Source organism: Triticum dicoccoides, chromosome 2A, assembly GCF_002162155.2.
Source record: "Triticum dicoccoides isolate Atlit2015 ecotype Zavitan chromosome 2A, WEW_v2.0, whole genome shotgun sequence".
Classification (NCBI taxonomy): Eukaryota; Viridiplantae; Streptophyta; class Magnoliopsida; order Poales; family Poaceae; genus Triticum; species Triticum dicoccoides.
Window position 1 is genome coordinate 4,778,630 of NC_041382.1, and position 22,267 is coordinate 4,800,896.

Sequence of the window (22,267 nt, forward strand, 5' to 3'; positions counted from 1 at the left end):
AGCAACAACAACAGCAAACATGGGCCAGCGCCGTGACATCCTAACACCGCACCCAAAGCATCCGCCGGGAGAGCAGGAGGCCACCAATAACCCTCGTCTGACCTCTTAGCGCCCACCTTGCCAACTGCCCTTGACGCTGGAGCCGAGCCGTGGTAGAATTCGTCACAGCTCCATAGGTTGACAAGAAGGACAGGAATGGTTCATACCACATCCACCCTTCCCCCTCCCGTCCCGTCTTCATCTTTCAGCAGTCTCGTCGGTCCATCAACGTCACCGTTGCGACGCTCACCTTTCCCTTCCTAGCAAGGTGCTCGACGAACTGTCCCCGAGGTAATGTTACCCCTTTTCTCGGTTTTAACCCCATTATGCACTGAATATGATCATTGGATGTTGCGATGTGTGGATGAAATGGTTATGGGGAGAGTTTACAGCGAATCTCCTTCGAAGGAAGAACAAGAATAGGATGATGGTTTTGAGATGAAACTGAAAGTGGTCATTCGAAAAGAAGATTGGAAGAGATCTTGACGTGATTTGACTTAGAAGAACACGTAAACCCTGTACACCAAAGAGAAGGAGACAAGTAGTAGCAACACATAGGCTATCATGCTAATCTTTGACTGAACACAACACAGACAATTGGGCCAACTATTGATCTTCCTTAAACGAGGATACGTGCACGTGTTGGGGAGTAAATTTCAAAGTTATGGAATTCTTATACATGCAATTTCCAAATTACCTTCCATAAAGGATTAAGGTTCAAGGTCTTCAGCAAAAAGTACTAATAATTATTAACAAAATAGATGGTCGCGAACAAGAACACTACTTGCTTCCAAAATACTTCGGGACAAAATAAGATCGGAGTTACTACATTCTGATTTGACATTTTGACTTAAGAATTAATTCTTCCGCGTCTTCTTTTGAGCCTCGAGCCTGTCTTGAATTTCACGGATTGGAGCAAATGTAAGCTTGGTGTGGAGCCATACTCTCACAGAGTCACAGCTCTCAATTTGAAAGGCACCCACTTCACGAGCTTGGCCTTGTTCTCGATGAAACTGTTTCTAAATACGCCACCCCTAAAGACAAAATAGGCACAACCTTCACCTATACCCAGACCCTAATGGCTCTGCGAGGATAAAGTCGCCGCGGCCGCGGTGATAGGCGGGCTTCTCGGGCAACGAAAGTCAACATTGGGGTGCCTGAGGTGGCCGTCCCACGGTGTTAAAACCCACGGGAAGCACAGGCAGGGCCGGGTCGCCGCAGGGGCGAGCTGCGCCGCCGCGTCACGCCATGACCTGCAGACAGTATGGAAGCAAACAACGTCGGCAGCGTGCCGCAGGCGGACAGAGACTTCAAGGAGCAGATCCGGCGGCAGGCCGGTCCACGGGCCGGCGGTGGCAGAGAGAGACAGGCACGAGGTGATGCACCCCATGGGATCAAGGGGAGTTAATTGCAAGAAACCATCACATTTAGGGCTTCGTTTGCGAAAAAATGCCTGATCCCTAATTATTTGTAAAAATCACCGCATATCTAGTAAACAGTATGCAAATTGCATTGATCAAGTGATTTAGCCCGATTGATCACTTTCTGACAAGTGAGACCTGATTGTACTTAGCAACAAATTTACACACACATCCCTCGTTCTAAGAACAGAAAAGCAATCCAGCCCTTGTTCCCGGCTGGTTATCGTCGGATGGCGCACGCGGACTAGCACCTAAGCACGGCTGCTACGTGTTGCCTCCCTGCTGATGCTGAGTGCCGCTGCTGCTGCTGCTGCTGCGCATCGCTGCGTGCTGCTGCTCGGCGCCGCAGTTCCCTGCCCGCGGCTGCCGCTGCTCGCCGCCGTAGGTCCTCACCGATGCGGCTGCCCGCGGCACCTGCTACATGCCGCAGCTCCCCTCCATGGCCGTCGCTGAGCAGTGTGTCTCCCGGGTGAGTCGGGGTCGTAGACGGGGGCGCGACGTGTGGTCCATGGCTTGCCAGAGCTTCAAAGCACGACTCGGGTGCGCCGAGCAGGAGGCCGAGGCGCTGGGCTGCGGGCACGCCCAGCGGGAGGCCGTGGGGCTGTGTCGCGGGCGCGCTGACCTACTCGCGGTCACCGTCTGCCACCGCGACGCGCTTGGGGGCGGGCACGCCGCGCTCGACTGGTCGCTCCTGCCCATCTCCTCCCGGCTACACCTCCTCGTCTCTGTGTCCGCCCTGCTGGGGCTCACGGTCCCCACCACGGCATCCTGACGGTCGGCAGGGTCAGGGGCTCAGGGCGTCGCCGTGTCGGCCGAGCTCGTGCTGCTTCAGCAGTCACGCTGCTCCACGGGGGGAGGGGTCAATTTTTTTTTAATATAGGGGTGTATGTGTTAATTGTTTGCTGAGTCAGCTCCTTACAACCGGGTTCCACTTGTCAGAAAGTGACTAAACGGGCTAAATCGTCCTATCAGTGTTTTCTGCAAAATGTTTACCAGAAACGCGGTGGCTTTTGCAAAAAAATAGGGACTAGATAGTTTTTCGCAAACAAAGCTCCAAATGTGGTGGTTTTCTGCTTTTAACTCGATCAAGGGAGACTCACGGAAGGTATGTTTTTTTTTTGAATGAAAGGGGTTCCCCTGCCCCAACTTTTATTAAAAAGCAAAGGCATGACCACCACAAACCAGGACATCGTACATCGCTTGGCAACAACCAAAGTAGATGTCATAGATAAAAAGGTTCTAATAGACCTATTACACACATAATAGAGGACAGAGGCTGAATAAAGTAGTAAAAGATGACATTCATCGAGCTCCAGAATCTGTAGTCTTCAGTATTTATATCCCATACCAGGCTATTCTAAGCAATTTCCCTCTTCGACGATCCAAAAGCCTTGAGCACTGGAGAAGTAGCACACCTTGGGCGTCCGAACACAAGATCTTCCACTGATCTTATCAATCCTCCCACCAGGCCCATGATGCAGTGAATACTTCGCCATCTTCGCTCCTGAAGACAAATTCACCGTGCAGAAGCCATAAGCCCCACAGGTAGCAGAAGTAACAAGGTTGGCAGCTTCATTTTTTTTTCTTTTGTTTCCACAAAGGAATCAAACACATGAATGAATCAGGTATGGGAATAGAAATCCCCTCAGCAATGACACACCAAATCTGAACGGCCGCCACACATTCAAAAACTAAGTGCTTAACAGTTTCATTTTCACCACAGAACACACATTCCCCTCTGGCCTTATCCCATCCCTCGACCCCTCTCTTCCCACACACCTTCATAGCCACCAAACAGGCCCCTCCATAGCCACCAAACCTTCAAGCTTGCGCACCACCACTCTTCAGAAACTCATGGTCGTTAAAGTTGAGACACTTATTTTGAGACGAGACGAGTAGAATTTTGTCAGTTTTTGACTCCCACAAAACATACAGGCTCGAGACTGAATATTTACGTGATAATTTCCATATCACGCACGGAAAACACACACTTCTAAAAACCGGAGATAAATCTGGCAAGCAGTAACTACCATATTACAGTTCGTATTCTACCACAAAATTTTGGAAACTTGTCTAGAGAAGGAGAGAAAAATAAGAAGCAAATCGATCGCCTAGTGCACATGGAAAGACATACATAATCTTTCCAAATTCCATCGCCTGATCTTTCCCGCACGGGATCGGGACGAGTTATAGCGCCGGCTCTCCCTCCTCTTAAAACCCCCATAGGTATGTACACATAAACACACACGAGTTCTCGTTCACAGCAAGCAATCTTTTAGTAGAAGTAGAACACACAGATAGATTTTCATCGATCGACGACCATGGACAGGCACACGATCCGCATCCTTGCGCTAGCCCTGCTGTCTCTGCATCTCCTGTGCTGCGCCACCATCGCGCAATGTAAGTATATATATATGCATCAAAGTTACAACTTCTCTCTCCGTTTTATCTTTGTGATGACGATACTAATCTTTTTTTATCAAGCTTATGCACGTGTGATTTCTGTACTTCTCTCTTCTGTTTCTCCATCTTCTCCTTGTCTTTAATCCAACTTTAACAAGTTACTTCTTACAAGTTTCTGTCTTATTCTGTTCCTTGATTTCTGCCTCTCTCTTTCCGTCTCTTGCCTTAGACCAGTTTATCTCGCTTGTTAACAAATCCAAAACATCCGCATGTTGCACCGCAGGCCGAACCATCGCCGACCTGCACGACGAGAAGATCAACTTTGCGAACGGGCTGTGCGGCAAGAACAAGCTGTGCATCACTGAATACTGCTACTGCTGCCTGATATATGACCGCTGCTACCTAACCATGGACGCATGCAAGAAACGCTGTGACAATCCATCCTTGTCTGCTTCCGAAGACTTGCAAGCGGCGGAGACGGCGACCACCACCCCTGCTCCTTTATCCACTGCCTAGTCAAATTAATTGGCTCATGTTTTTTTTCAGTCTTTGTGTGCGAAAAAAAGTTCACAATAATTAAGAGCTTTCAAAAAGCATAGCTTTGTTGCAGTTTGATTTGTCATGTTGCGTTTAGACATGTTCTCCCAGGAGCCATATTGAATACCTTAGTTGGACGTATAAAATCAGTAAATTATAGCTCCACCTGCACACAATGAGGTCGCCTCCCCCGGCGGCGGCGGGGGAACCCTAGCCTCGCCGCCACGGCCCCCTCCCCACCTCGCCCCATCTCCTCGCCGTTGCCTGAGGCAGCCGCCGGGCAAGCCCGGGGTGCCAAGGATGGTGGCGGCGGGGTCTCGGATGCCCTGCCTCTACGTGGGAATCCGGATCTGAACTGGCGGCTCCGGCGAGCAGCCGTGTGGGCGGTGGATGCCGGTGGTCGTTGGCGGCTGGCGGCGGCTTCTGCGGTGGTCGGTGCGCGCGATCTGGCGTCTCCCCTCCTCCTCTGTTCGGCGTGCGGGCCAGCTTGATTGGGCCGCGCTTCCCTTGGTCGCCAGTTCTGTACAGGAGGCGCTGCTGGTGGCAGAGATCTAGTTCGGGCGAAATTCCGGCCGCGCCGATGGCGACGACTAGGGCGCCGTTCCCCCTCCTTGGAGGCGTCGGTATGGACTGATCTCCTCACTTCCCCTTCCCCTAGTTCTTCCGTGCGAAAGCCCTAACTTTGTTGGGCGGCGGCGGCGCTCACGGCGCCGTTCCCTTCTTGAAGGCGCTGCTTTGGGAACCTTGGGGTTGGCTGGCACTTGTGGGTGGTGGGTGACGGCGGTGGTGCGGACCTATGCTAGCATGGATCTACGTATGTTTCTTGGAGATGGACTCGCGTAGGTGGAGGTCGTCGTTTGGCGTCGTGGTGGAGTCCATGGCGGAGGACCTGCCAAGCCTCGCGTAGGTGGAGGTCGTCGTTTGGCGTCGTGATGGCTTCGATGGCGGAGGACCCGCCAAGGTTGACACCTCAATCTGCTCTGAAGATGGACTAGTGGAAGATGGCGGCAACGACACATGTGAGTGCGTCGGACCGGTTTGTGCCCCGGACCCGGTAGATGGCTCGGTCAGGGCCTCCGGCTTTAGATGTTAGACTTAGGTCAGATGTCTGGGTATGTGGCCCGGTTTGCACCCCTTCATCATATGGATAGGAGTAGCGACATATGTTGCCAAGATGGCGGATTCAGACATATTGTTGTTTTATTTTGTAAGATTTTCGAGAATAATTAATAAAATGGCCGCATGCACCTCCCACATGCAGAGGCCGGAGATCATCCTCCTTTTCTAAAAAAAAACTCCACACAATGCAAGTATTTCTCTCTCTGATCTATCTTTACGAAATCTTGTCTCTCTATAAAACAGTGCATATATAAAAGTGATTCATATGTGTATGCTATTCCATAGGCCAAACCATTGGCTTCGACATGGACAGCGAGAGGATCAATCTACCGAAGCGGCTGTGCGGCAAGGCAACGTTGTGCACCTCTAAATATTGCTATTGTTGTATGCTAAATGATGGCTGCTGCATTAACATGGTTTTGCACGAACGCTGTGAAAATAACTCGTCTTCGCAGGACATGCGAGCTGCGGCGCTGCCGCCGCCGATGAAAACTTCTAGTTTCCCAGCCTAGCCAAAATTATTTGTCCCTTCAGGTATATATATATATACTCAACGCTCTCTTCGATCCTTCGCAAACATAGCTCCTTCTACGGGAGATAACTTTCGATCACTTTCATCTCAATTCGTTTCATTGGCTGGTCACCTGGGTGCACTGCGTTTTCAAAAGCTTCCTGTCGAACCGGCTCCTATTTCAATCCGTGCTGGACCGATCGATATACCCTTTCATTGAAGCTAGTGACATCATCTGACTCTATCAATTCATTTCTATCTTCTTTTTCTTTCATTTATCTCTTTCCTATCTATACAGTGTATTACCCCAAAAGTGTGTGGTGTGGAAAAACATGTTTGAAATATGCCCTACATGGTTGTTTCCTTCTGATTTGTCATATTTTATGTAAAAAAAAATATTTCAAATAATTTCTTGCTAAGTTCTATTGTACAACTAGTTTTGTTTTTTCTAGAAACTTGTACAACTAGTTATGTGATGTAAGGTTGCCTCAGGCTGCCTTGCAGCCCCATTTTGGCCCGTACTTTCTTTCTCTAGTTAGAAGAAAAAGAATTACCCCTCAAAATAAAAATTGCATTTTTAGCGGAAACACCCTGTTGATAATTTAAATTTGTTGCTGAAAAGCAGTAGAGTTTCATTTGCTACTTTTCGGTAGGTTCTAGGTTCTGAATTGTTCCACTTTTGACAAAAAAATATAGCCAACTCAAGAAAGCAAAGAGAGGAAAAATGCAAGTAGAGGGGATGAAAATGAGGGCATCATGGAATTCCTCACGCCACACCCAACGCAGCCGACAAAGGAGCTGGAGGCCACAAGAGATCTACATGGAAGCTCCCAGCACCTTGTCTTCGTCTTTGGCACCTTCCTCGGAGCAAGCATGGTACTCAACTGTTTCTTTCTAGCAAGGTGCTAGATGAACTGTCACTGAGGTATTTTATCCCATATGATCATCGGATATTGCAATGTGTGATGAAAAACATATGTAGAAAGATTTTCGACACTTCTTATGGTGTCCTTGTTAAGGAGCCGCTCACCATGGCGACTCCTGGCCTGGTGGGCCGGGCTGAACACCCCCTTGTCGGTTTCGTTTCGGGCAACTTCAGGCAGCCCATGACTGTGCCTACACATATGTAGCCTACTAGGGCTCTTGTAATCCTAGGACCCTGGTATCCTAAATAAACTGAGGGGCCTGGCTCGTAGACAACACAATTTAGACATTACAATCTTTGGTAGATTATCTGTATTCTGTATCCACACCAACGCAATAAACACGAGCATGACGTAGGGTGTTATCTCCATGTAGAGGCCGAACCTGGATAAATTCCTATGTCTTTATTAACGTCGTCCCTAGGCGCTTAGATTAGAATCCCCTATCTCGAGATCTGCCGGTTTAGGTTCCTTCAGTGGTGCACATGCAGGTTGACGGATCCCGCAAAAATGTCGTGGGTGATATGGCACCCATGCCGCTGTTCGGCTAAACTATTTTCAGACCGGCATATGGCAGGTTGATTGACAGATCCCACAGGACCAGCGTGGGGGCTATGGCTCCCATGCCACTGGTCGGCTAAATTATTTTCCAGGCCGGACATCTGGCAGGTTGATTGACAGATTCTGTGGAACCGGCCTGGGGGTTGTTGTGCCCTCACAGATGGTCTGCTTCATAAGTTATTACTTTATAGTTTACTAATTATCACTATCCTGCAGCTGTTGAAAACTCACTGTCGGATAAGCTGGACAATGTTTGACACCAATTACAGTTAAAGCTTGTGAGAAGTTTGAAGGAATACCGGAACCAATATGTTGTACAACATCGGATAGGAGGGAGACTGATATATCCAGAATCGTTATGATACTTGCCAATCTACCATATGCAAATCTCTTGCTGTGTGGTAGTACCGAGGTCTCTCTTGATGAACATTGTGATGCTTGTTTCAGAATGCTGATACTGCGTGCAAAAGGGCCGCTCAATTTTATTAATCCTTCTCTATACAGGCTTCATGAAGTATTCACAACGGTAGACTTGTTAGTTCCAAACTATGTAAATCAAGTATGAAACAATAAAAACAAGTTCATTTCCATTTGTATGAACAAGTTATTCTCCTCGATTAGTTCGGTTGGCCGTTAATAATTTCTGTGTTGAAACTGTCCGGCCACAGTGAGGCAGGGCACTAAGTGAAATAAGAGCTCCTTTACGGTGATTGGGGCAGTACCGGGAGTACTTTCGAGTACTTGCCCCTCCGATTTTTATTAGCGGTCCGATATGATGGGGGATTAAAAATGAATAAACCTAATTAGTTTAATCAGAGAAGGGCATAATGGTTCAGGGTAAAATATTGTGCTTTCAACCGATTACGTCCACGACCAGAACCACGTCTAGATCCAGTAGGTCAAGTCCTCGTTCTCCTCCCCTTCCTTCTGTCCGACGAGCCCACCGAGAGGAACCAATTCACCATCGTTGGCGTCGTCCTCATCGTCCTGCCGGTCCCCTTCACTATAAAATACGTGCCCGGCGGCAGGAAGAAGAATAAGGCGTGGCATCTGCGGCGGCAGTGTTGGTGGCGCTATAGGAACCCCCTGCCGATCCCATCGCTTCCAGACTTGCATCCTAACATATGAATCGTCCGAATCTCAACTTACTTTGATTCGTAGCATGCACTTCCTACTTAGATTTGTTTAGTCATCATCGATTTAGGTTTTCGTAGTGCATGCAATTCAGTGTAGAATTTTTCATCATCCATGGTCACTTCAATAGTTTATGGGGGACCCAGTTTATGGACGTTTATGATTGCTTGCCATAACATGTACAAGGAGCAAAGTTTAAAATTCCACGCAAGATTTCGTACTGGGTTTTGCATGCATTTTTGCTTGTCCTTTCAGATTTTTATTCATCTGAATAGTGATGCAGGAAGACATGGCGGATGTAAGTCATGAGTCAATGCTAGAGTATTATCATATTGCCAACAAGATGTTTAATAGTGAGGATGAAGGTTATAGATTCTATAACAAATATGGTCTTGAGAAAGGTTTTAGTGTCCGGAGAAGCTATGTCGAGTGGGATGGATCCAACTGCCATATAATTTTGAGGAAATTTGTGTGCAGTTGTCAAGGGGTTCGTGAAGAGAAGCACATGAAGAGGAAGATGGAAGATAGAAAGAGGAGGCCACGAAGTATAACTCGTGTAGGGTGTAAAGCTAAATTGGTGATTGCAAGATAGGAGGAAACATGTCAGTGGTTTGTGAAGGATTTCATTGATGAACACAACCATCCTCTAGCCCCACGGGATCTATCGTGTCTTTTGCGTTCATAGAGAAGAATCAGCAATGAGCAGAAAGCGGACATTGCAGACATGGAAAAATCTGGGATCAGAAAACACCATATTATGGATATTATGTGCATGCAATACTGTGGATATGTTGAGGTTGGATGCATTATGAGGGACATTTACAATTTATGCCATGCTAACAAGCAGGAATCAATTGCTTCCGGGGATGCTCAAACGGTGATCAATCACATGGTGGCGAGGCAAGAGCGAGATTCCGATTTTTTCTTCAGGTACTTGGTTGATGAAGCTGGCCATCTGAAGGGACTGTTCTGATGTGATAGTCAATCCGGACTTGACTACGAGGCTTTCAGAGACATTATTGTTTTTGATAGCACATGCAAAATCAATAAGTACAATCTGCCATTTGTAGCGTTTGTCGGGTTGAATCACCACCGCAACATTGTTATTTTTGCATGTGGTACATTTCACATGAAATAAGCCAGGCATACGAGTGGACGTTACAGAACTTTTCTGATGCTATGGGACAGAAGCATCCTATATCTGTGATCACCGATTGGGACCTTGCAATAGTGAGGATGAAAGTGCACTACTCAAATATTTCAGTGACTACGTGTTTGTGTATTGAAACTGCACCACTGAAACATTTCAGTGACTACATGCATGTACTGAAACAACACCACCGAAATATTTCAGTTGGTACATGCGTGTACTGAAAGTGCACCACTGAAATATTTCAGTGGGTATGTGCGTGTACTGAAAGTGCGCCACTGAAATATTTCAGTGGCTACGTGCGTGTACTGAATCTGCAGCACTGGAATATTTCAGTGGTTGCATGCTTGTACTGAAACTGCAGTTCTAAAATATTTCAATGTCTACCCGTGTGTACTGAAATGGCACTACTCAAATATTTCAGTGTCTACCTGTGTGTACTGAAATTGCACTACTCAAATATTTCAGTGTGAACCGGTCTGTACTGAAATTTCGGTACTAAAATATTTCAATCTTCAACTGTGTACTTAACTTCTAGTTATGAAATTTTTCAGTGTGTACGTGATGACCCATAAGTATAGGGGATTTATCGTAGTCCTTTCGATAAGTAAGAGTGTCGAACCCAACGAGGAGCAGAAGGAAATGACAAGCAATTTTCAGTAAGGTATTCTCTGCAAGCATTGAAATTATTGGTAACAGATAGTTTTGTGATAAGGTAATTGGTAACGGGTAACAAGTAACAAAAGTAAATAAGGTGCAGCAAGGTGGTCCAATCCTTTTTGTAGCAAAGGACAAGTCTGGACAAACTCTTATATAAGAGAAAACGCTCCCGAGGACACATGGGAATTATTGTCAAGCTAGTTTTCATCATGCTAATATGATTCGCGTTTGTTACTTTGATAATTTGATATGTGTGTGGACCGGTGCTTGGTTACTGCCCTTCCTTGGACAAGCATCCCACTTATAATTAACCTCCCTCGTAAGCATCCGCAACCATGAAAAAAGAATTAAGGTAAACCTAACCATAGCATGAAACATATGGATTCAAATCAGCCCCTTACAAAGCAATGCATAAATTAGGGTTTAAGCTTCTGTCACTCTAGCAACCCATCATCTACTTATTACTTCCCAATGGCTTCCCCTAGGCCCAAACAATGGTGAAGTGTCATGTAGTCGACGTTCACATAACATCACTAGAGGAAAGACAACATATATCTCATCAAAATATCGAACGAATACCAAATCCACATGAATACTTATAACAAAACTTCTCACATGTCCCCAGGAACAAACGTAACTACTCACAAATCATATTCATGTTCATAATCAGAGGGGTATTAATGTGCATAAAGGATCTGAACATATAATCTTTCACCGAATAAACCAACTAGCATCAACTACAAAGAGTAATCAACACTACTAGCAACCCACAGGTACCAATCTGAAGTTTTGAGACAAAGGTCGGATACAAGAGATGAAATAGGGTTTGAGAGGAGATGGTGCTGGTGAAGATGTTGATGGAGATTAACCCCCTCCCGATGAGAGGATCGATGGTGAATTTTCATGTTAATAAGATATCTGGATGTTATGAAGTTTCCAAATAATGGTCAAAGTCGTTAGAACATTCTTAACTTGCTATGAAGTTTCCAACTTGCTATGAAGTTTCCAAATAATGGTCAAAGTTGTTAGACATTCTTAACAAGATGATACGAACTCGGAAAAAATGCAAATAAGATATCTGGATGTTCAGAAAACATCACCTACATTTGCATGTCAATTTTATTCATGAAAAAAATATTGTTTATACCTTTTTATTTTTAATAATGTTAATAACATTAATTACCTTAGGTAGTTTAAAGGATGCTTTTGTCCTGAATGCAAATGATATGCGCATAAAGGTAATGTTTATCTAAACATTTTGATATCTTATTTTCATTTTTCTGAGTTCATATGAATTAGTTATGAATTTTCAAAGTTTTGGTCAAACAGTCAAAGGGCATTCGAGGGACCACGACAGAAAAAGTAAGGGCAAAACTGAGCAAGCTCGAAAAGTAAGGGCAAAACCCGTGGGTTGGAACCAACTAGGGATAAAAATGCAATTGTTCCTTTTTTAATCATGCATAAGAACGACATGTGAATTTATTAAAATGTGAAACAACCAAAAATCAACGGTAATGTTATCTGGCGAACATCAGCTAGAAGGAGGATGGCAAGCGAATGCTTTATCCTGGTAGTTTTAGTTACTTCGCGGGATCAAATGGTGGCAGTTTAAACGAAAATGCCTTCTTCTCAAGAAACTGACATGTTGTGCTGAAGAAGTTATCACCCCCTGCCAGTGAATGTTTGCCTGTTAAGAAGTTCCAAAATCAAAAATGACCTAAGGTAGCTAACTAACACAAAAGCATGACCCGAGCAGTCACCAGCTGGAGATGAACAAACGGTTAGGGTGTAGGTTAGAGTTGGGGGCTCGTGGGGATGAGACTAGGTGTACGATGAGTGGGGCTCGTGGGGGTGAGATCAGGGACAACGACGAGTCAGTGCAACCCCATCGCCGCCATCTCCAACTTGTCCAGGGGCATAGACGAGGGGGGGGGGGTAGCTTTCGGGAGCGGCCTGGGACAACAGAAATGTTCGGAAACACTAACACTCACACGTGTGGGCGTTTGCATCTCGCCCACACGTGGATCCGTGTCCTTTTGTGGATGCATGAATCTTGGCATGTTTGTAGTGCCACGTAGGACTGGGCTGGTATGTTGGCATTCATCCGGTCGTTCACACGTCTGTTTCACCATACGGAGGGACCGGTGTGTGGGCGTTTAACAGTTCGCCCACAGCCAATTTTCACTCACGCACAAGGGCTGATATGTGTGCATTTGCCATCTCGCCCATACGATCGTCTTCTCTCCCACATCCAAGCTGTCAGTTGCCATGCGTTTTGCAGTACATGGCAACTGCCCTAATGTGCTTGTAAGCAGATGGCAACTCTCTCTTTTTTACCCTAACATGTCAGTTGCCATGTGTTTTGCAGGGTACACGGCAACTGTCCTAGTGTGCTTGTAAGCAGATGGCAACTCTCTCTTTTATCCGAACATGTTGTTTTGACATGTCTCTTTGTAGCGCTACACGGCAACTGCCTAGTGTTAGTAGGTGGCAACTCCTAAGGTTTTCAAATCATGGCAACTGTAGTAAATCAGACCATACATGGCAACTGCTTAGTGTTAGTAGGTGGCAACCTCTAAAGTTTTTAAATCATGGCAACTATAGTAAACCAGACCATACATGGCAACAACTACAGTTGTCCAAAATGGCATCTGGCACTTGACCTGAGATGACAACTGCAGTTGAGCAACCATGTCAACTGTAGTTCTCCGACATGACAACTGTAGTTCAGCGACATGACAACTGCAGTTAAACGGACATTGAAGAGGGTCCGGAGCATGGCAACTGCGGGGACGCGTGGTGACTATCATGCGGGGCGCGCGGGACCGTGAGGTAGGTGGCTGAGAGAGGTCGTGTGGGCATTATGCATTTTGCCCACACGTAGGCATGTGAGAGGGACCACAAGGAAAAAAGAAACATGTGGGCGCTAGTTGTTTTGCTCACACGTAAACATGTTGGCTGGTCCTCTTAGACACCACATAAAACGTGTGGGCAGATCCCTTAACGTCCACATGTGTGACAGTTATCGTCATCCAAAATGTTTAATGTCTCAATTTCAAAAAAAAAAATGTTTAAGTCTCAATAATTGGTAGGATCTTTGTTTTTGACTCGACAGAAAAACCAGGGGCTCAAGACTAAAAGCTGCGTGATAACTTGTAAAAACCGGAGATAATCTGGCAAGCAGTAACTACCATATTTTCGTATTGTACCATAAAATTTTGGAAACTTATGTAAAGAAGGAGAGAAAAATAAGAAGCAAATCGATCTTCCTATTTAATTCTATCGCGTGATCTTTCCCGCACGGGATCGAGACGAGTTATAGCGCCGGATCTTCCTCCTCTCGAAACTCCCATATATGTACACACACACACAAGAGTTCTTCGTTCACAGCAAGCAATCTTGTAGTAGAAGTAGAAAACACAGACGACCATGGACAAGCACACAATCCGCATCCTTGCGCTAGCCCTGCTGTCTCTGCATCTCATGTTCTCCGCCACCATCGTGCAATGTAAGTATATATGCATTAAAGTTAACACTTCTATTGCGGATTAATCTTTGCGAGATACGAATTGTCTTTCAAGCTCAACAAGTCAGTGCGCATGCACGTGCTATTTTTCTACTTCTCTCTTCTGTTTCTCCCATCGGTTTATCTTCTCCTTGTCTTTAATCCAAGCTCAACAATTTACGTCTTACTATGCACGTGTACATCAAGCACTTTTGTCTTATTTATGTTCCTTGATTTCTGCCTCTCTCTTTCCTTCTCTTGCCTGAGAGCAGTTTATCGCTTTTAACAAATCCGAAAAAATTGTTTCATCATCTCCTTTTGGAAATTTTTTTTTCATCATCTGCATGTTGCTCCGCAGGCCGAACCATTGCCGACCTGCACGACGAGAAGATCAACTTTCCGAACGGGCTGTGCGGCAAGAACAAGCTGTGCACCACTGAATACTGCTACTGCTGCCTGATATATGACCGCTGCTACCTAACCATCGACGCATGCAAGGAACACTGTGACAATCCACCCTTGTCTTCTTCGGAAAACTTCCAAGCGGCAGAGACGGCGACGGCGACGATGACCCCTGCTCCTTTACCCACTGCCTAGTCAAATTAATTGGCTCATGCCTTTTTTTGTCACGAGGCATATGATATGATGCTTTATGTGCGGAAAACAAGTTCACAATAATTAAGATCTTTCAAAAAGCATAGCTTTGTTGCAGTTTGATTTGTCATGTTGCGTTTAGACATGTTCTCGCAGGAGCCAAATTGAATACCTTAGTTGGACGTATAAAATCAGTAAATTATAGCTCCACCTCCACACAATGCAAGTATTTCTCTCTTTGATCTATCTTTACGAAATCTTGTCTCTCTATAAATCAGTAGACACTGCATATATAAAAGTGATTCATATGTGTATGCTATTCCATAGGCCAAACCATTGGCTTCGACATGGAGAGCGAGAGGATCAATCTACCGAACCGGCTGTGTGGCAAGGCAAAGTTGTGCACCACTAAATATTGCTATTGTTGTTTGCTAAATGATCGCTGCTACATTAACATGGATATGTGCAACAAACGCTGTAAAAATCACTCCTTGTCTTTGCAGGGCATGCGAGCTGCGGCGCCGCCGCCGCCGACGAAATCTACTCGTTTCCCAGCCTAGTCAAAAATTATTTGTCCCTTAAGGCATATATATGTAATGTGTGGTGTGTGGAAACAAGTTTGAAATATGGCCCGCCTTCTTTCGAATCCTGTTTATGAAAGCAGAGGTTCCATTTGGAGAGCTATTGGATGATCGAATTCTATAGGAAAGACAGAATAGTTCTGAGATTGGATCAAAGAGAGGGTGGGCGGTTCTATTCTTTTTTTTTCAACTCCATTTCATTGATATACACACAGGTACGAGAAAGCACGAAAAGGCAATCTAGAGGCTAGAGCGTAGCGAATAGCTCTAACCTTTCCTCGGGGAGGGAAGGGAGATATGAGGGTAGCTATAGCCATATCGATCTTTTGTAGAAGCCCATACATAGTTGTTGCCTTTTGATTTGTCATATTTTGTTACAAAAATTATTTCAAATAATTTCTGGCTAAGTTCTATTGTACAACTTTTTCGCAAAAAAAAAAAAGTTCTATTGTACAACTAGTTTATGAAATGCTATGAAATGCTGAAACTTAGTAAAGATATGGTCTCATTAAATCAGATAAAACTTGGTAAAGGCTATGAAATGCTGAAGGGAAAAGAAGACATAAGACAGGAGGGGACGGAAGCTCGGCCACAGCGCGAAAAGAGTATTCAGGAGCTAGCCCCATGGCCGCCGTCCTCTGTGGGATGGATTGCAGTATCCGTAGACGGCTCCTTTGATGTGGAATCACACACGGCGGGAGCGGCTATGGTGGCGAGAAACAGTAGAGGAGAATACATCATGTCGGCGTGTTGGTTTATACCACACACTGCTCGAGTGCCTACGAAGCGGAGTGTGTGGCCGCCCGGGAAGGCGTTACTACGGCGCTCCTACAGTCAACACTGCCTCTTGTTATTCAGATGGATTGTGTATCCTTGGTAAAGGCTTTGGACAGTCCAAAGACTGATAGGTCGAGTGTAGGCCATCTGGTAAATGAGACTAAGGAGCTGTTAAGAGAAAGGGAGTTTGCCTGCAGGCACATTGGTCGTTTGCAGTAGAACAGGAGATCGCCTTGCTAATCTATCAAGAGTGGAGCAACACACCGACTTGTGGTTGCGGGGGGCTCCTGATGCTCTTATGTGCTATCTAGCAGGTGATTGTACAACTATTCCTTAATTAAGAAAGCTCTCTTTCCAGTCGCAAAAAAAAGGTAGTTTTGTTTTTTAAAAACTTGTACAACTAGTTTTGTGGTGTAAGGTTGCCTCTGGCTGCCTTGCGGGGCCAGAAAGCGGGCCCATTCTGGCCCGTACTTTCAAAAAAAAAGAATTGCATTTTTAGCGCAAACGCTCTGTTGATAATTTAAAATTTTGTTGCTGAAAAGAGTTTCATTTGCTACTCTTCCGTAGGTTTTGGGGTCTGAATTGTTCTGTTTTTGACAGAAAAATAGCCAACTCAAGAAAGCAAAGAGAAGGGAAATGAAGTAGAGGGGATGAGCATTAGGGCATCATGGTATCCTCACGCCACACCCAATGCAACTGACGAAGGAGGTGGAGGCCACCAGGGATCCACATGGAAGCTCCCGGCGTCCACGTAGCCGACCACCCCCGACGTCATAGCCGAGCTGTGGCGGTGTTCCCCGCCACCGCGTAGGTCGAAAACAATGGCGGGAGGTTCCTTCCTAGCAAGTTGCTCGATGAACTGTCACTAAGGTAATATTTTGGTTTTCTCGGTTTTCTCCCCATCACTAGATCATCGGATATTGCAATGTGTGATGAAAAAGTTACGTAGAAAGTTTTTAAAGTTTTTTGACACTTCTTATGGTGTCCCGGAGAGAAGATGATGTCGACGAGGCATCGCGTCAGGTGTGCCAAGCCCGTGGACATGTCATGGACGAAGGCACGCATCGGTGTTGCTAGCACCGGGCATGCGTAGACGAACGAAGAAGAAGTTGACGAAGCGTCGCACCAGGCTTGCCAAGCCCGGGGACACGTCGTGGACGAAGGCACGCATCAGCGTTGCCAGCACCAAGCATGCGTAGACGAGAGACCTGCACGAGTTGTACGCCATGTCGAAGAAGCCGGAGAGGACAACAAATGACTCGTCGACGGTTGCGGCGCCAATCAACGCGGGGCCGAGGTCGCCCACGGTTGTCGGAGTAGACGAAGTGGTCAGTGAAGAAGACGGAGCCGCTGGCGACGAGCTAGTGCTGGGCGAAGATGAAGGAGGTGGACGGGCGGTGGCGGCTACGGGGGCGGCGGCGGAGGCCGAAGAAGAGCGGCGGCGGCGGCCTAACGACGGCAGTAGCGGCTAGGTTAGGAGCACGGCGGTGGTGCTCGAAGTAGGCGAAGAACCCTGATAGCGTGCCGAAGACTGACGCGGACGGTGGCGTTCCCGCGCCAAGGGAGATGGCGCGTCGCATACCATGGAAGGTCGACGCGCGGTGACGGCATAGTGGACCACGAGCCGTGGCGCTACGGCCCGAAGGGGCGGTGCAGCGACGGAGCGCGGGTCAGTCCAACCGCGAGGAGGACCTCGGGGCGGCGGCTAGGACTGCGTATCACGTCACTATAGCCCGAAAGGGCGACGCACCGGCGACGCGCGAGTCGATGCGCCGTGAGGAGAACCACGGGGCGGCGGCACGGCGGCCCGACGTTGCGACGCAGCGGCAGCCCGATGCTCTATCGGTAGAGGAGACACGCTGAACATGGGGTCAATCTTCACAGAATCTGCGGAGCCGCGCGCAACCAACTAGCTAGGTCAATCACGCGGCGCAGATGAAGTGGAGCGACGGACAGGTGATCAATCTGGCCGATCGCGAGATCGAGGACACTGCTCGGTGCGATTATTACGGCCGGACGTGGCAAGGCGAGCGGCCGCGATACCCAGCGGCTGACTGTTGTAGCAGGAGCATGATACCTGCCTGGACACGTATTGTACATGAAGGATGATTGGAATACAACCAAATGAGCACCATGCTCACATGGTGCAACGTGCAGCCAAGCATTGTACAGACGTGTTGTTCGGGGCAAGCAGCCCACAACACCAGCGCCAACCACATACGTGTGCCATGCGGTACGAGACGACCGGGGCAACGCATGCGTTGCCGTCGTACGTAACCTGCTGCATGCAGGAAGCTGGGGCGGCCAAGTTGTGGATGGAGGCAGGGTTAATGCAGAATTCTCGATCGGATCATGGCTGGCGACAACAGGCACATAGCGACGGATGGACGGACGCGCGAACGGTAGTCATGAGGGGCCAGAGTCGGAGAAGAGGCCAGGTGTCGCGCTGGTGTCGAAGTAGAGGCGCAAGGGTCAACGGTGGTGGCGGGCAAAGCAAACAGATCGTAAGATCGAAAAAACAAAAATAAAACGCCGATCAAGGTGACCGGCGGGAGAGAGAAAACCCGGATCGAGAGATCAGGAAAAAGACTCTCTAGGGCAGTCTGTCAACAGGACCGGCGGACGAACCCTAGGTACGGGCGGCGCGGCCCCTGGCGGCGATCATGGAGATCGACCGCCCCGGGGGCGGCACGGTGAATCGACTGCCCCGGGGGCGGCACGGTGAAGCGGCACGCGGCTGCTAGGATTCGGATCAGTTAGGCCGATACCATGTTAGAATGGAGAGAAGGATTTGATGAAATAGTCATTGTTGAGCCTCATGGGCATATATATAGAAGTACAATGGTCAACTTGAAGTACAGGACAAGCCAGAACAAATCTTAATATATTTCTTCTTTTCTGATAATTAATATACTCAACAATCACCATGTACAAAATAGGCACAACCTTCACAATCAATATACTCAACAATCACCATGTACAAAATAGGCACAACCTTCACCTATATCTAGACATGTGGCAAAGCTTGTAGAAGACCCAAGGAATAGGGTGAGGTTCCAGAGGATCCGACCTTCCCTCAGCCACCCATTACCTCTTGCCATTGCCTGGCTCTTTCTGCAGCGCGCATACCATCCCCCGCAGCGAAGGATTATCATAGCCATACAGACTTCTATCTCGTTTCATCAGGACGGATGCCCACAACAGCTCACCCTAGGACTTCAGGAAGTTTTTGTTAGAAAAGAACGATGTATTCCAGCCTCTGCATCTGAGCGATGCATGCAGTCATTTTATTAATCATTCACAAAGTCCTTTACAAGGTAATACATTAGTAAACCTGAAGCCATCATCTTGACAACAGCTGTCGCTACTCCTATCCTCGTGATGAAGGGGTGCCGAATGTCCGAGCCTAATACCAAACAGACATCGCACCAACACCTAACATCTAATGTCAGATGCCCCATCCAAGGCACAATACCTGGACTGGATTACACACCGGTCCGGCACACTTTCAGTGGGCACCACATGCGCACGCTGCAAGGGCCATCACCCCCTTCATCCATCGATCCATCATCAGATCAGATACTGACGCCACCACGACGCCAGACAATGTCCTCCTCCTGCACGAGTTCATCGCCACCCATATCCAACGCCGAGTCTCCACTGTGCCATGCCGTCGAGATCCGCCGCCATCGATGTGTAGGATGAAGCACCGCTCCACCACCTACGGACACCAAACCACCAAGCCATCCACATGTCCGTCCAGCTGATAAATGTCTCCAAAGTGATGCCCCCACGGGGATGACGACGAAAATGTCGCCATCATCCGATCCAGGAGGCCCCTCAACGCCTCCAACGAGGGCTACGACGCCCACGGGCACCGCCGTCAATGGTAGCCTCCTCTAGATATGAGGTTTCCCTCGGAAACAATAGAGCGATGGACGCCTCCACCATCGCCTCCAACGAGGAAAACGACACCCACGAGCGCCGCCGACGATGGTGGCATCTTCACCCACTTCAGCAGCTAGGCCACCATCTCCTCCTCCACTTGATCTGCCGCCGGGAAGCCACCGCGAGGAAACACCCACCGACTAGATCCCTTTGAACCAACACATCCAAAGGTAGAGGATGTCACATCGCTGCGTGACCGGCGCCATGGCCACACACACGTCATCCCGAGGCGCTCGCTCAAGATCCACCGTCACAGCCACTCCAAGCCGCGACAAAGGGACACCTTGCCACCGCCATCATCCCCCAGCACTGGCTTTGCCCAGTCGGCATCCGGCGGCGGCGGGAGGGGAGGCAGAGAGGAGGGGGTTGGACGGGAGGCGGAGGGGATCGAGAGGGAGCCTCCTAGATCAGATTTGGAGGGGGGCGGACGGGAGGCCTCCTGGATCGAGAGGGATCCTCCACTAGTTGAGTCTTTAAATTGGGGGACAATTTCACTTCCCCGACCTCTACACCAACTAGGGATGCATACGGCCTTTTTAAGTATGAGTACCAGGATTTTTAATCTCGGTTGCGCACCGAGCCTAGTCCTCAATAAATGCGTGAGTACCAGAAAAGTCTGGTCCTCAAGAATAAATAGGAGCCTAAATTTGCCTCCATGAGGATTTGGACCCGGATGTTGGGTTTGTACATCCACTCCCCCAACCAATTGAGTTAGGGTCACTCCCCCCTAACTCGAATATGTTTAGATATCACCATCTTTCCAGACGCACAAGAAAGAATCATCGTCCCACACTGGGAGATTGCCTTCATGATACATGGCATAGGGTTGTGGAAACGAATTCAGTCTCTTTTTTATATCACCAACTTTTCAGAAACTGTAAGGCTGTATACCAAGTGTACCGATCCAAGCAGAACCTAATTTGGAAGCTGTACAGAAAGATGGTGCGATCTTGCCGGTGAAAGGGCATTTCCCTACTTTATGTTTTGGATGATGATGACAACCCTTTGTGGTCTAATCGTGTGCTATATGTTTCAGGTTCTCGATGCTTAGGCTTACATCGGATTGCTATTGCCTCTCGAAGGAAAAGATCAAAGACGTGTCCTCTACGCTTTTATTTTCTTTGGTCGTAGAGTTCCCGTACTATCAAGAGGGAATCCTCATTAGGAAGCTCTGGGGGAATCAGTTCACGTACACTTTTCTCACCCTCTCTTTGCGTTCCTCAGGTGTGTGAGAGAGAGAGAGAGTTTTCCTTGCCTCTTCCCCTCTTTCCTGCTCACTGTTTCTGCCCAGCGGTTGTACCGCTCTCTGGAGCGGTTGTACCGCTGGGTCTTGTTGCTCACCAGTGGTGCTTGAGCGGTTGTACCGCTGCCTCCGGGCGGTGGTACCGCCACCATGCTCTGCAACTGCTGGGGCGGTGGTTCCGTCCATGCACCGCTCAAGTACCGCCCTCGCTTCTGGTTTGATGCGGTTCTTGGGCGGTAGTGGCCCGGTTGGTCCGGTCATTCCACGATGACCGGTACCACCGGTGGTCCGAGCGGTTCTTCCGCTCAGAACTTAGCCACCCAAGAGCTCAAGGCCATGCGGTTGTTCCGGCCAGGCACCGCTCAAGTACCGGTCAAGCTCATGTTTTGATGCGGTGGTTGTGCGGTAGCCAGGCGGTTAGTCCGGTTATTTTTCTTAGCCGGTACTACCGCCCGCCTGTCCGGTTGTACCGCTTGGTAGGGTTCTGCAGTTACACCGTGAGTCCCGGTTGTACCGGGACGAGGACCGGTTGTACCGCTGCAGTGCAAAAACGCAGTAACGGTTGGAAATGTGGGGAGACTATTTAAGGGATCTTCTCCCACCTACCACAACTACCTTTGACCTCTCTCACTCCACCATTAATGCCCTTCAAGCTCTCTTGCCCGATATCTCTCTCTAGCCACTCAAACTTGTTGATTTGCTAGGGATTGAAGGAGGAGACCTAGATCTACACTTCCACCAAAGGATATTTGGTTTCCCCATACTTTCTTGTGTGGATTTTGTTACTCTTGGGTGTTTGAGCACCCTAGATGGCTGAGGTCACCTCGGAGCCATATTCCATTGTGGTGAAGCTTCATGGTTTTGTTGGGAGCCTCCAATTAAGTTGTGGGGAGAGCCCCAACCTTGTTTGTAAAGGTTCGGTCGCCGCCTTCAAGGGCACCAATAGTGGAATCACGGCATCTCGCATTGTGTGAGGGCGTGAGGAGAATACGGTGGCCCTAGTGGCTTCTTGGGGAGCATTGTGCCTCCACACCGCTCCAACGGAGACGTACTTCCTCTCAAAGGGAAGGAACTTCGGCAACACATCCTCGTCTCCACCGTCTCCACTCTTGGTTATCTCGTGCCTTTATTTAAGCAAGCTTACTTGTTTCATATCTCGTG

General features: G+C 48.0%; 1 protein-coding gene and 1 pseudogene across 1 annotated transcript; both read left to right on the forward strand.

Moving 5' to 3' along the window:
- Positions 1-3,781: 3,781 nt before the first annotated feature.
- Positions 3,782-22,267, forward strand: part of LOC119352610 — a 73,570-nt pseudogene continuing 55,084 nt past the window's right edge.
- On the forward strand, positions 13,858-14,587 carry LOC119358566. The gene is made up of 2 exons (XM_037625051.1): positions 13,858-13,966; positions 14,322-14,587. Exons 1-2 carry the CDS (start codon positions 13,888-13,890, stop codon positions 14,558-14,560), a joined length of 318 nt encoding a protein of 105 aa, XP_037480948.1. The 5' UTR covers positions 13,858-13,887; the 3' UTR covers positions 14,561-14,587.

What these genes read in the sequence shown, in the direction of transcription:
- LOC119358566 (XM_037625051.1), top strand. Translation starts at nt 13,888, where the DNA reads ATGGACAAGCACACAATCCGCATCCTTGCGCTAGCCCTGCTGTCTCTG. An exon ending in CTCCGCCACCATCGTGCAAT is followed by an intron (nt 13,967 to 14,321) that starts GTAAGTATATAT and finishes GTTGCTCCGCAG; the next exon opens with GCCGAACCATTGCCGACCTG.